Genomic DNA, 15,308 nt, shown 5'->3' on the forward strand with positions numbered 1-15,308 from the left:
GCATTACTTTTTAAAGTGTAAAAGTAATAAGTGCAAAATGAAGAGCATGCACAAGGAAATGCTGGACACCCTTCCGGCTAGAATGGTTTCAGAGTCTGTGTAAAGAGGATAGAATTCAATCAGGGGCCTCAATAAGCTTAAATGGGGATGGGTGTCCAGGGGTGAAGTCACAGGAATGGGATAAGTAAGGGACTAGAAGTAAAAACACAACTAGGGGCATGCAGTAATGAGTACTAGTACTCCCGTGTGGCTGGATGCTGGGAAGAAGAGAAGTATAAAGGAAAATAGTTGGAAATAAAACTGAAAGAAATGGGATAGAGAGAAGGGCTTTAAAAGTGCTGATAAATGGACATTTTTCCTCTTCTAGGGTCTATATTTTGAGAGAGACGTGTTCACATGGTTATGATAAAGGGCATAAACAGCTTTCAGTATTTCGTATAAACCTGTGCTACTCAAATCATTATTCTAGATGTTAGAGAAAGTAAATGAAAAGGGAATTTGTCTTTGAGGTGCTTGGGTTAATGGTCTGGAGGCATAAAGCTCTTCTGGTGTGTAGAAGGTCTAGAGCACGCATTTTTTCATAGTATTTGTATGACCCTGTTACATTCAGGTGTGTGCATATGCTCATGAGTTTCCTTCTCACATCCGGTAGCCAATAGTTGTGAAGTCCGAAGTCCGATAGAACAGAAACTGTAGCATTTCTTCACCTGCTTCACAGAGCCTAGTACAGCACCTGGAGAGTAGTTGCAGTTGAGAATGCAGATGGAAAACTAGGGAGGAGTCTGTGAGCCAGGGTGATCTTAGGACTCCATCATCTGGTTCTGGTTCCTGGCTATTCTAGACGAGAAGTTTGAGGACCAAAGAACCCAATTAGCTTTTCTGTGTACACAAGCTGCTAGTGCCCAAGCTGGGGAAGAACATGAGCAGGAGCATGATTCCTGCTTCTCTGTGCTGCCCTTCTTACTAAATTACCAGATCAGTGTGTGTTACTCAGAAAAGGCTTATTGGAACAAATGGGGCCTCTAAAAGATATTTTATTTTTTTTAAATATATTTTATTGATTTTTTGCAGAAAGGAAGGGAGAAGGATAGAGAGTTAGAAACATCGATGAGAGAGAAACATCGATCAGCTGCCTCCTGCACACCCCCAACTAGGGATGTGCCCGCAACCAAGGTATATGCCCTTGACTGGAATCGAACCTGGGACCCTGCAGTCTACAGGCCGACGCTCTATCCATGGAGCCAAACTGGTCAGGGCTAAAAGATATTTTAAAAGTGAGGGGAAGTTTTGATGAGGGAGGAGAAGAGGGCCTGACCAAAGAGTGAGAAGAGTTTCTAAACATGCAGAATTGAACATTTGGAAATCAAAGAACAGAGGTAGATCCACAAGCCAGAAAAGTACTGTCAGGACCCAACAGTGAATTGGTATGGACCCTGGATCTAGGGCAGTGATGGCAAACCTTTTGAGCTCAGTGTGTCAGCATTTTGAAAAACCCTAACTTAACTCTGGTGCCGTGTCATATATAGAAATTTTTTGATATTTGCAACCATAGTAAAACAAAGACTTATATTGTTGATATTTATTTTATATATTTAAATGCCATTTAACAAAGAAAAATCAACCCAAAAAATGAGTTTGCGTGTCACCTCTGACACGCGTGTCATAGGTTCGCCATCCCTGATCTAGGAAAATGTGGCTTGGAAATAAAATAATAGGGAAGCTCTTGTTGGAAAGGTACAATTTATTACCTCAAAGGAGACCTTGTCATTGTTTAGAATCTAGCATCCTGTGAAATTATTGTCAAAGGAGAAGTTAAATACAAGGTACTCATACGTAGTCAACTCCATTCTCCCTGGGGCACATTAACCAATATGCCGATTAAGTATCGCTAAGTAGAGCCCTGTGGTTACACAGGAACAGTGCCCAGAGCTTGAACCACCCACAGCCCCTGGAGAGAAAGGAGCCCAGCTCTGAGCAACCCAGCCCCCAGACACCCAGCAGGCAGTTATAAAGCTAGTGTTACTGCGTCCTGGGTAGTCACCAGCTGAGGTCCCTGACATTGTGATCTGGGTTATATGTGGAGGCCTCTTTCCACATTTTCTTCTTTCACTGAAAGAAATGGGATAGAGAAGCATGTGGTTCCTCCAGGGTGCAAATCTACTTCCAGATTATAATCAGTTAAAGGAGTTTAAACAGATTATCTTAGTTAACCAGTAAAATCCAAATACAGCTGTTATTTGTTTTATTATTGTAGTAGTGAACTAAAACTGAAATGGGGGTGGGGGAGGGAAACTACTTGGGCAGGGCCCACAGTTTGTAACCTCGGTGGAGAGACAAGCAAAGCTCCAGGAAAACACAGAGAAACTCTCCCTGAAGGTAATTGTGGAAGATTTCCCAAAGGTGGTGACATTTGAGCTAAATTCAGAAGGATAAATATTGAGGTTGTTTGTGTTAAAACCAGAGCTGGACAGCAGTTAAAGTGGTAAAAACAAATTTTACTTTGAGCCTATTGCAATAAGGGGAAAGGAACTCCAGCACAGAGCTGGGTCAATTCTGAATACAGCAAGAACAAATGGGAATTTACAGCCAAGGAGCAGGTTGAGGGGTAGGGCCTGGGGTGGTCAATGATGGTCAGTTACTAAGATGAAATATTAGGGATTGGATGGATTCTTGCCAACCTGATCTACTAGGATTCTAGATAAAGGCAGGCCGGAGTGATCTGCTATCATCTGGGAAATGGTGGGGGATGAGGAAATTTGATCAGATAGGGAAGGTGATCAGATAACAAGAGTAGTAGATTCTCGTTAAACTGATTTATCATGATTCTAAAACTAGGGTCTTGAGGGTAAGGCCAAGGACGGAGCCTGGTCAAAAAGGAGCTCAGAAGTACCTTTCTAGAGTTTGGTCAAGGAGAGAGTCTTTGTCATTTGTGTATCATGGTGAGTATTAGGTAAAGGTTGCATATGCAAGGCCACCAAACTGTGGAACAGTGTGACCTTTTGGAAGAATTTCAAGAAGTGTGGAAAGGATGTGTTTGGGAGGACTGTGAGGAGACAACTAAAGAAACACACTTACTTAAGACATCTAGTCTATGTCTTAGGAGTGCCAAGGAACACTTGGAGACATGCAGGAAGAATGTGTTTTAATGTGGTTTTGTGCTGGGGTCCAACCCCAGCAGGTCCAGGGGTCCCCAAAGGTGTGGATGGAGTCGGCAAAGAAGGAATGACACGGAGACAGCGTTCAGTTGATCAGCAGCCTAGCCAGGATCTCTAGCCAGGATCTCCAGCCAAGTTCTGTTCAGGATCTCCAGCGAAGTTCTGGTTAGGATCTCCAGCCAGGTTCTGTGTCCATGTTCTCTTGCTAGGTTCTCCAGCCAGGTTCTCCAGGTTCTCCAGGTTCTCCAGCCAGGTTCAGTCACCAGGTTCTAGTCAGGTTCTCTTGCCATGTTCTATCCAGATTCTGTAGCCAGGTTCTGTCTCTAGGTTCTGTTGCCATGTTCTCTCCCTAGGTTTTGTCTCTAGGTTCTGTGTCCAGTTTCTGTCCAGGATCTTTTGCCATGTTCTCTCCAGCAAAGTTCTTCTGTCTCTAGGTTCTGTGTAGGTTCTGTGTCTAGGTTCTGAGTTTCTGTGTCCTGTTGTCTTGTTACATCTGTATTTATACCAGTTGATTCCAATGCTATCAATCTCTATTCCAAAGGTTAGGGCGTTTCTTATCTCCATTCCAGGGAGTAAAGATTATGTAGCTTAACCTTTCTCAGAGAGGTGACCTTGGTTAAAACACATAGTGCCAAGAAGGTGAGCAAACATATTAAGAACAGTATGCCATATATGCCAGGTCCCTTGAAACAGCAAGGATGGACCGGCTCCCGGCAGTTTTGTTTTTATAAACTCATCACTCTGGCCAGAGTATGGAGTATAGATTGATGGGGAGTGGAAAGGACCCATTATGAGGCTCTTACAGTGGTCCAGGGAGAAAATAATGAGGTGGAATGATGTAGAGGAAAGAACCCTTCAGAAATATGCTTAGTGAATAAACGTGACATATTTTATGACTGATTAGGCAGGGGAGGTGGGTGGGAGAACAGGTAATGCCAAGAGGGAAGACACTAGGATGACTTCCAGGCTTAAAGCAATGGTGAGGCCCTTTAACAAAAAGAGAGGGAAAAAAACAGGAAGATAAAAAGGTTTAAAAGGAAAGATAATGAATTTACCTTTGAATAACATATTGAGTTATCACTCAATAATAACACTGAATAACACTTTGGTGGGAAAAATCCTACAGGCAGTTGAAACAATGGGTCTGAACTTCAGGAGACACTGTGGCTGGAGATGTACTTACTTGGGACTACCCATATACAGGGAGGTGAGATCTCTCAGGGAGAAAGCATGGAGAGAGGGGATGTATGGCCCAGGGAAGTATTCCCAGGTGAAGAACACGCAACAGCAGTATCCGCAAAGAAGACTGAGAGAAGATGGGCAGAGAGGAAGCCAAGAGAGGAAAGAATCCTGGGTTACATGTAGGGAGTCAACTAGAACACCTGATCCATAGAGATATTATGGTAGATTTCAATACAGTTGGCTCTTGTAGTTCTGACTTCACACTTGTTCCTTTTCCTTTAGGTGGTTTTGCCGCCTCACCTAGAGAAGATCCGAGACAGACTGGCTGAAAATATCCACGAGCTTTGGGGAATGAACAAAATAGAGCTTGGCTGGACTTTTGGCAAGGTACGGGTTCAGTGGCCAGGCCGAGGTGGACGGTTGGATTGCCTTGTTACCTGGAAGGGTTCTTCAAAGACTTGAATGAGGAAGGGGGCCTCATAAGCTAAAACTCACTCCTGACTACCACCTGTCTAACTGCCGCTGTGTTCAGCAGCAGGCTTGTTCAGTTGTTGGTTTAGTATTGTCAGGAGTGCTGGGAAGGCCAGCTCCGCACAGACAAAACCAGGAACCTACTTCCCTTTTCACTCCCAAATGCTGGTTTCCTTTATTCAGGGAATAGCGAGTGAGGTCCATTATCAGCACCCCTTTGAGAGCCCTGTCATCTCCCTTTCCTTTAGGAAAGTTGTCCTCTCTGCATGGGTGGTAAAAAGAGGCTGAGTCATTGTCTTAAATCAGAATTTGTTTAATATGGTTTTCGGACGTATCACTTAGATTAATGGACACTCAGAGGAGGTTAAGAACCTCTTTCACGAGAAAGCTTTTTTTCACCGAGGCTGAAAATTGATTTTGTTCTGCAATTTGTAAGGTCATGTCTGAGGTAGAAGTACTAGTATAGGTGATTTCTGAAGCTTCCTGTGACCCTGAAAGTCTCAAATTATGAATGGTTCAGCTTAGTTACTGCGAAGGGTCCTGCACTCTAGCACGCATGTTGGGATAGCTACCATAAAATATTCTCCCTGAATCTGACCACCTCTCTGCTGTATGCTCTTATAACACCACAAACCTCTCCTGTAGAGAACTAAGCACAATTTTAACTTTACCTTTATTTCTATTGCTAGGGGCCCAGTGCACGAATTCATGAACCTTGAAAAGAACTGTGGGCTGCGAGGCTGCAGTGGGCACAGGGACGGGTCTTGGCCCATCCTCTGCGACCCTGCCCAGCCCCTCCTGCCATGGCCTCCAGTACCCTGTCTGCTGGCAGCCCTGCTCCTGCTGCCATCACTCCCACACACTGACGGAGCCGGCCCTGCTCACACCCACTGACAGCCAGCAATGGGTGCAAGCGGAACCAGCGCCATCAGTGGGTGTGAGTGGTGGCTGCTGCCCCAATTGCCCCTCAAGAGCATGGGGAGGTGGAGAAGCCCTCAGGGGCAATTGGGGCTGGTAGCCACTGCTCAAATCCACTGATGGCACCAAGAAATTGGGACCAGTGCCAGGTGCCAGCAGCATGTGCAAGCGGCGGCTCCAGCGCCGGCTGCAGGTGTGAGCAGGGCCAGTGCTAGCAATGGATGCAAGTGGGGCCATTGCCAGCAGCGGGTGCGAGCAGCGGCTGCCAACCCCAATAGCCCCTCAGGAGCAGGTGGAGGTAGAGAAGCCCTGAGGGGTGATAGAGGCCAGCAGCCACTGCTCGCACCCACTGACGGTGCCAAGCGATCAGGGCTAGCACCAGGCACCAGCAGCGGATGCAAGTGGGGCCAGCGCTGGCAGCAGGTGCAAGTGCTGGGCAGGATCACGGAGCACAGGAGCAAAAAATTTTCAGTAACCACCAGAGGCTCGCCCTGATGACAGCGACCAGTGCCACGCCTTGGTCTGGTGCCTCTGCTCACCTCCACCATCCCACTGCGGCCAATGCCTGCCATGTTCCCCTCGTGCCCCCTGGTGGTCAGTGCACATCATAGCAACCAATTTTTCAGTTCCACCATTCGGTCTATTTGCATATTAGCCTTTTATTATATAGGATTATTTTATTGCATCCTGTCCCATTAGACTGTATCTACTTCATGGGGCTAGGGCTATCCCAGCTCACCATTGAACTCCTAGTATCTAGCTCATTACCTACCGCATAGTAGACACTCGACAAATATTTGTTGAATTAATGAAGTAATTAATTAACTAATTCAGTAGCCATAGGTCATATGTTGCTACTGAGCACTTGAAATGTGACTGTGAATTGAGATGTGCTGTAAGTATAACAAATGCCAGATTTTGAGGACTTACTATGAAAAATAATATACAATATCTAATAAATTATCTCATATTAATTACTTATTAAAATGGCAATATGATGGATATATTGGGTTAAATAAAATACATCATTCATCTTAATTTCACCTGTTTCTTTCTCCTTTTCTAATATGGCTACTAGAAAATCTGAAATCACAAGTGTGGTACCTTTGTGGCTGGCCTTGTATTTCTATTGGACAGCACTGGTCCAGCTTCTATAGTCCTTCATGATCTGAAGCATGCTGCCATTCAGTAGCATTGCGGTTCCATGAATTCGGCCAAGCAGGAGGGGTGATAGAGGCCAGAAGCCACTAGCTAGAAACAAACGCACAGAGCACACGCCACTGGCAGCTTGAGGACTGTATCATTTACCAGAGAGAAGATCATCTATTTGCCTATCAGCAAATAGCTGTCTTTGTCTTGCCTGGTAGAGATTACCTGGGCCATGTTTCACACTGTGTCCTTTTCTGTTTTCCAAGGCAGTGCCAGCTGTCGAACTCAAATTATGTTCTTTATGTTGTCATCTAGATACGGGATGACAATAAAAGACAACACCCCTGCCTTGTGGAGTTTTCAAAGCTGCCCGAAACTGAGAAGAATTATAACCTGCAAATGTCAACTGAAACCTTAAAGTGAGTGCTCAGTGGAATTGAATTTGGACTAAACAGTGAGTGGATGACTTAATGCCGTATAACTAAATTTCAAAGACATGTCTTTGCCTGGAAAACATGACCCATTCTGATAAATTAGAGGGTGATTATTCATGTCACAAAAGGATTTAGCAAAGTGAACAACACACCCACCATTGTTATTTAGCATATATATTTCTTTAGAGGCCATTTGTTACTTGCCAGAGAGAGGGAAAATGTAGGGGGGGGAAAAAAACACAGAATCAAAGGGCCAACTACTTTTTGCAATTAGGTTAAATCAAGAAAAAAAGATAAGGTGTTTCTAAAAACCAATGACAAAACATGGTTTGATTCACTAAAATTCCACTTAAAAACCACTTTTACCTTATCTATGGTCCCACCCATGATTAAAAGCCTAATTCAGACTTTATATTTTTTAACCCAAGTTGGTATCTCCCATCTTGAATGTTTTTGGTGCTTGTTACCTGTTTTCTATGCATTCTATTTCTGTTCTCTAGTTCTCAGGGAACAGACACTGTGGTTTTGTTGGCATAACAATGCTGGGTCATCGTGCCTTGCTCGGGGCTCATATATGTGAAGTTGTCAATCACCCTGAGGCTTCCTGAGGCTGCAGCTCTGGTACCTCACAGTGTCTAGTGCAGCTCAAGGCCCTGCACGGGGAGTGCTCAGTCACTACTCTCTGACTCCGGAATTGCCATTACGATCCTATCTGTTCCCTGGAATCAGAGAAGCGGGAGACAATTCTAATTCAAATTTGTAAATTCAAAAATGTCTCAAAGTGGGATTAGGAACAACTTTTTAAATTTTCTTATGCTTACTATCATCTAAATCTGGAGTTGGCAAACTATGGCCCATGGGCCAATCTGACTGGCTACCAATTTTTATAAAGTCTTATTGTAACAAAGCCAAGTTCATTGGTTTGCCTATAGTCCATGGCTGCTTTCATGCTCTAGACTGGCAGAGCTGAGTAACAGAGACACATGACCCACAAAGCCTAAATGTTTACTATCGCTATTTACAGAAAAGCTCTGGTAAGCCCCTTGTCTAAATGAATGACAATTGTCTGCTTTTATCAGCTGGGATGTGGGACAGGGTTATGGCTGTCCTTTATTTGCAGCTAAGCCTAGTCTTTCCTTCTGTTTCATCACAGAACCCTCCTGGCCTTAGGGTGTCACATCGCTCATGTTAACCCAGCTGCTGAAGAAGATCTCAAGAAGGTCAAACTGTCCAAAAAGTAGGTGATTGCTTTTAATGGTCCAAGACTTCAATGCTTCAATCTGGTTTTCAAACTGGGAGGATGGGAGGCCCATGCATGAAGACAGATAGCAGCCCCGGGTACTGCTAGCACCAGTTCAGGGTGGCTCCTCCGGTGCCTCAGGCTGCACGGAAACACCCAGACAGGAGCCTGCGAAAGTACAAGTGTTTCCAGCTTTTCCCTCTTTCTGTTCCTTCTGCCCAGATCTACACTACTACTGTTAGTTTTGAGCCAAGAGATGCAGCACTCTCAGCTGGATGTGTTGCCTTTGGTCTATAAATAGCAGTTGGCACAGGACCCTGAAAATGATTGGTAGACACAGCAAAGATCCACTGCTCTGATACTGGGCCAACCTTCTAAATCCTTTGTGAAAATGGGTGTCTCTGCCAAGATTTAATTTGGCCCCTAACTCTGCATGTACACTACTCTTCCCCTCTCCTGCACATTCAGAGTCACATGGGCTCACACATTCAAATACGTGCTCAGGGGCACATCCACTGGCTCTCTCACATGCCCTCCCTCATATGCCAGACTTGGATGCTCGCACATTCACACAGGTGTCATAATTAGTTATGGAGCCAGGGCATTGCCAGAATTAATCAAATACTTCTCTTCCCCTTCTTCCCTGTTAAACTCCCAAGCTCCTCTCTCAGAGCCTGAGACCAGCACATCTAAGAGGCAGCAGCAGCAGGGGCAGTCTGCTGGCCCAGGCTGCTGGAGTCAGTGTCCAGTAATCAATGCATATTGACTAGCCCATGATCAGGCATCCTGACAAGGTGGAGGAGGGGCAGTTTCTTATGCCTACAATAGACCCTGAATCTCACGCTGCTTAGAGGTTCCTGGATAGCATGAGCCTTGGTCTACAAGTCATCACCTTTAGGTTCTGGCCCTGGTCTGGGCTTTCATTGACCCTGAAGACATGAGAACCTCTGGACTCACATTTCCAGGTGGCCATGATCATCTGCTCCTCTGAGAGTCACTCTACAGTGTGCCTTGTCCTCTGCATTCACACATGCATCTACCTGAACTCATACTGCTCTTTTTCTCATCTTCACGTCACCTTTAAAGTAAAGACATCTGAGGCTGTGACTCCTGGACCGACACCTAACCACTCACTAAGGTCACTTCAAATTCAGAGATTCTCTAGTGCCATAATTTTTTTAATTCCCAAAGTAAAGGTTTAACTTTCCAAGACTGAACAATCATTCTCCGCTGATTTCTAAAAAACCATTGGTTCAAGGTCCTGTCCTTGCTGGTATGGTTGGAACCTTTTGTGTTTTAAAGTAGGATGGAGGAGCTTTTGGTGGTGTTACAGCATGCTAAATGTGCCCATTATTTGTAGGGCAATAAGTGTTTTGTTACAAATAAGGATGGATTTGCACTGATCATCCACTTTCTCCAACAGTCTCCTTTGAGTCTGTGACACACATTAACTAAAATGATGGTGGATGAGGGGTTTCATCTATTGACTTGAAATAGAATTGAGCTATCCATTCTGCCACAGGATAAAGGCTGTGACTGAAGCCCTGTTTTCAGTTTTCTTACCATGTGCTATTGATCTAAAATCTGGAATGGGGGAGTCATACAGATCTGTTCAAAATATAATTTGTTGCCGATCCAGTTTGGCTCAGTGGATAGAGCATCAGTCTGTGGACTCAAAGGTCCCAGGTTCGATTCCGGTCAAGGACATGTACCTTGGTTGCGGGCACATCCTCACTGGGGGGTGTGCAGGAGGCAGCTGATCAATGTTTCTCTCTCATTGATGTTTCTAACTCTCTATCCCTCTCCCTTCTTCTCTGTAAAAAAAATCAATAAAATATATATAATTTGTTTCTGTTTACTTGTAGCTACATCATGTCTAATGGCTATAAACCAGCCCCTTTGGATTTGTCTGATGTGAAGCTATTACCTTCTCAGGAAATCTTAGTGGATAAGCTTGCAGAAAATGCACATAATGTCTGGGCAAAAGACAGAATAAAACAAGGATGGACCTATGGCATTCAACAGGTGAGAAGTGCTGGGTCAGGCCTGCTGAGAAAGTTAGGAGTTGTGATCCTCCATCAACATGCCATTGTTTTGGTAGGTGTTAGATTGGAAAATGGGCATTTCCCTTCCATTCTGTCCTCCCTGCCTCTGCTCATTCATTATTTATAGAATCTTGGGCCTGGATAGTCTTCATAATCATCACAGTGACATTAACTCCCAGCACAATTCCAATTTTGTAGAAGGACAGTCTTACTTTCCTTTATTAGTCTGGTTCACTTGTGATCGTGTTGCCCTGTGTATGTGCCCAATGGTTACATCTGCCTTCATCCCCTCCCTGTCTTACTGCATGCCTTGTGGAGAATTGAGCTTTCATGCCGTTCTCCAAGGCTCTCACAAATCAACATCACAGTTCAGCAGTATTTCTGGAATGGTCTCAAGTATCACCACTGAGAGTGAAAAGGAGGGGACATTAACACAGGAGAGGGGCAAACCAGCCTTCTCAGAATCCTGTGTCCCCCTTACTTCAGTTCTTCAGGCCAAGATTCCTCTGGGCAGCCAGGATTCTTAGCTTGAGCAGGAGGCAGCTTAAGAGCCAAGGCGCAGCAAGGAATTAGGAAGAGTTTAGAGCCAGAGTTCTGCTCCAAACCACCTGGCACACTCTCTTCTTGAAATGCTTCCTTCATCTTGGTAAATACCAGAATTAGAGTCAGGGAAGTTCAGGGATAGCTGTGTGCACTCATTTTCATTCATAGCTGAGTCTCTGAACTTATACATGTGTAGAAGCAAGAAGACCACTACAAAAGGAACCATGGTAAGGAGGGAATCGGAGGGTTCAAAGAGCATGTCAGGCAGCATATTTATTTATAATGACTCATCACTGCAATTATCTTCTTAGTCCTCCCTAAGGAACTGAGGCAGACTCTAGTACGAATGTGTGCCTGTGCAATGAAATGGACCCACTATAGTTCTGCCACCTTTTCTGACGTTCCTCTATGAACACAGATGTTTCTCTGTTAAGAGGCTGCTTGAGGAGGCTCTAACAGTTTAAATCATAGCATGATCATTCCATGGGGGGTAGTTACATAAATCCCTGTCTGCCGTGCCTTGAGAATGGAGGTTTCCAACTCTTTCATGACACTTCATTTTACTCCTAGCCTGGCATTATTACAAAAGTGTTTCCTTAATGCTAGCTTTGAACATAAGTAAAATTCTTCCATTTATACTCATTTAAGTCTGAAGAGAAGTAGTAAATATGTGCATTGCTAAATATCCCGAGACCAGGAGAAGAGCTAGTAGACTCAAGGAAGAAGGGACTATTTCTGGGAATGTGTGAGTGGGACAAGCTATTTGTAAAGACAGAATGTATTTTCTCCAAACCTTTTTTCTCTGGCCTTGAGTAGGATTTGAAGAACAAACGAAATCCCCGCCTGGTGCCATACGCATTACTGGATGAGCGTACCAAGAAGTCAAACAGGGACAGCCTTCGCGAAGCTGTCCGGACATTCGTTGGCTATGGCTATAACATCGAGCCATCAGACCAGGAACTAGGTAATGAGTGGAGATTGCTCATTCTGGTTCCATTTTAACTTAACATGTCCTCTTCTGGGGAGATGCTACCTTTGAGTAAATCTAACTTGTACCATTAAAAGTGATACTGTTGCTGAAGAGCACTAAACTAAATGGGGTATTTTAAGAACCAGGGTGATGGGTGGGGAAACCATGTTTGATAATAAAACATGGTCCCGTTGACAGATGTGTCTATGAGGAGCATATCTATGACCCAGTCCCACAGGGAGTAAATTATCCCCCAGCATAGCTGAGCTTTTCAGATTATTTGGTCGCAAAACTTTCATTTCTTTTATTTTCCAAACATGTTGAATATCAGCTTACTTTTGGACCAAGTAATCCCATCCCTAAATGAAATTCTCTCACTGATTAAAATCACCAGATTATAATTTATGACCATGTCATTGTCATCCCATACCCCAGGATGTGCCAGGCCACTGGGGCAGTATTACAGGTGGTTACAAGGATGGGTTTAGGATAAGACAGACCTGAGTTCAAATCCTTGCTCTTCTTCATTTATTGGCTCTGTGACATTGAACAAGTGATTTATTAACCTCTCTGAGTCTCAGTTTTTCCTCTGTAAAATGTCCGCCTAGGGTTGTTGCTAGGAAAATCTGAGATACATTCTCTAAAGGATCTACTACAAAATAATTGCTCAGTGATTATATTATATCAGTCTTCATTGTTTTCAAATTCTTTCAGGGAATGCTACCTAATTAATAAAGTTTTGTGTTTTCTCTCTCTCTCCCTTCTATACCCTCAACTCCCCTTCCTTCTCATGATAGCTGACCCAGCTGTGGAGAAAGTCAGCATAGACAAGATCCGATTCTTCCGGGTAGAGCGGTCTTATGCAGTGAGATCTGGAAAGTGGTATTTTGAGTTTGAGGTGGTGACTGGAGGAGACATGCGTGTGGGCTGGGCCAGACCAGGCTGTCGGCCTGATGTTGAGCTGGGCGCTGATGACCAAGCCTTTGTGTTTGAAGGCAGCAGGGTGAGTCCAGAGAGTGTCCACACATCCTCAGACCAAGGTTTTTCTTTCTCCAAACACTTCTCTGGAAGTTGGAAGTACTGAGTGTCTGAGTCTCTGGCTTCAAAATCAGTGGCCACCACCACTGGTTAATTTAAACTACTATTAGATTATTACCTAGTGATTATCATTTTGCTCTTTGCTCTGGTGAAGGCGGGTACTGTACACCCAAGTTCTTCCTGTAATCACCTGCACATCTGCCCTTGTCCCTCACCCCAGTGCCTCTACTCCAGAAGAGGTTCACAGAACACTACACAGCCAGTATCTGCAAAAGTCTTACCACTTTGCCTTAGAGGGAGGCCTGCTTATTGTCATAGCTGACTAGGTATTGGGAAACTTGGGCCACCTTTTCTGATGAGCCTTATGTATCTCAGTTTCATTCATCTGTAACATAGATCACTCCTCCCTGTGATTTGGCCTTGGTAGAGAGGTGAGTGCCTTGTAGAAACCAGGTACCACTACCAGTTAGGAGAAATTGCTCCTTTGGTGATTTCTCTAGCTGCTTGGGGGATGCTTCTAGGACCTCCATTACTCTGAGCTCTGGGATCTTGTCTCCTAGGGGCAGCGTTGGCATCAAGGGAGTGGGTATTTTGGACGTACCTGGCAGCCAGGAGATGTGGTTGGATGTATGATTAACCTGGATGATGCTTCAATGATCTTCACACTGAATGGGGAGCTGCTAATCACCAACAAAGGCTCAGAACTTGCCTTCGCAGATTACGAGATTGAGAATGGTAAATCAACCACCTTTCCCTTCATTCCAACTCCATGAGTTGTAGGAAAATCCAGGGAGAGCTGGGTGAACTGGTCTACCTCCTTATTTAGGGTGCACTGTCTTTTCCATATTTGAAACCCTGCTGGTGAAAACTAGCCTTTTACTATCATGATTGAAGAAACCAAGATAAATAATGAGGATAGTTGCTATGTACAGCATAAAAATAAGTGCTCAACTTCCAGGTAGATTGATTAAGAAGCTTTCCTCTAATTCCCTGGTCTGTACCTTGGCATTTTAAATTTCCCCAGGGTTCCTAGCATTGCAGATGAAATGCTAATTGCATGTGGACTAATGTCCCTGGCAGAATAGAAAAGTCAATAAATTAAAGAATTATCCTTTTATTCTGATTTAAATTGTCAGTCTGCATGTTTGTGTAATTGAACTTGACGCTTTGACGAGAACCATTGAAACACTAAAGTTAAACTTAGCTGTTCCCTTGAATGAAATACAATTTATTTTGAAAATCAAACATGCTGGGAAGCCCGAGCACAGTGGCATTTATTAATGTCCATCAATAGGCCACAATCAGAGCCGTGCTTTAGATACACAAAGGAGCAATTGTCACTCTGATTTCCTGCCTACAGAGCTACATTATGTACAAAAGTTGTTGGCACATAGGAGAAGGAGCACTGGACTGAGAGGCAGCTGACTCCCTCCTAACAAGCTGTGTCTTGGCTTAACTTCTCTGGGCTTCTCTCTCTTCATCTAGACCAGAGAATAAGAGGACAAACTGCCAAGTTACACCATCCTTACCAGATATAAAATCCTACGGCGATGACTTACTACCCGCTGAGTGCACACTGTTGCTGTGCCCACACCGGTGCTGTGTCACTCTCTGCTGCTTCATTATAGACAAGAAGGGGCAGAGAGGCTGAGAGGGAAAGAGGTTGCTCTGGGTCAGGAGACCTGAGCTCTCCCCCTGCTACTGCCATTCCCACCTGTGGCATCTTGGGTTGACTTGATTTAACATCTGTGCATCTCATTTCCCCCTCTAAAATGATTAGGGCTCCTTGATAGTTCTAAATGTCTAAGACTTTACAAAAAAAAAATAGCCCCTACTGACAAAGCTAAAAAAAAATAAGACTGCATAGGCAAGAGCAGCAGAAAAATATGAAACTGTATACATAATAATACAAATATTTCTTTTTTAAAAAAAATATATTTTATTGATTTTTTACAGAGAGGAAGGGAGATAGAGAGTTAGAAACATCGATGAGAGAGAAACATCGATCAGCTGCCTCCTGCACATCTCCCACTGGGGATGTTCCCACAACCCAAGTACATGCCCTTGACCGGAATCGAACCTGGGACCTTTCAGTCCACAGGCCGACGCTCTATCCACTGAGCCAAACTGGTTTTGGCCAAATATTTCTTATTTACAGAATGC

The 15,308-nt window shown here is 44.2% G+C and overlaps 1 protein-coding gene across 1 annotated transcript in view; it reads left to right on the top strand.

Annotated features, from left to right (window-relative positions):
* The window catches only part of RYR3 (ryanodine receptor 3), a 548,626-nt gene that overhangs the window by 320,476 nt on the left and 212,842 nt on the right, over positions 1 to 15,308 (top strand). Inside the window, exons 21-27 of the mRNA XM_081108039.1 lie at positions 4,620 to 4,724; positions 7,191 to 7,294; positions 8,463 to 8,546; positions 10,415 to 10,574; positions 11,954 to 12,101; positions 12,905 to 13,110; positions 13,706 to 13,880. Of these exons, the coding sequence (XP_080964165.1) occupies positions 4,620 to 4,724; positions 7,191 to 7,294; positions 8,463 to 8,546; positions 10,415 to 10,574; positions 11,954 to 12,101; positions 12,905 to 13,110; positions 13,706 to 13,880 (982 nt within the window). The remainder of the gene's footprint in view (positions 1 to 4,619; positions 4,725 to 7,190; positions 7,295 to 8,462; positions 8,547 to 10,414; positions 10,575 to 11,953; positions 12,102 to 12,904; positions 13,111 to 13,705; positions 13,881 to 15,308) is intronic.

Source organism: Myotis nattereri (genome assembly GCF_964212035.1).
Source record: "Myotis nattereri genome assembly, chromosome: 1".
Classification (NCBI taxonomy): domain Eukaryota; kingdom Metazoa; phylum Chordata; class Mammalia; order Chiroptera; family Vespertilionidae; genus Myotis; species Myotis nattereri.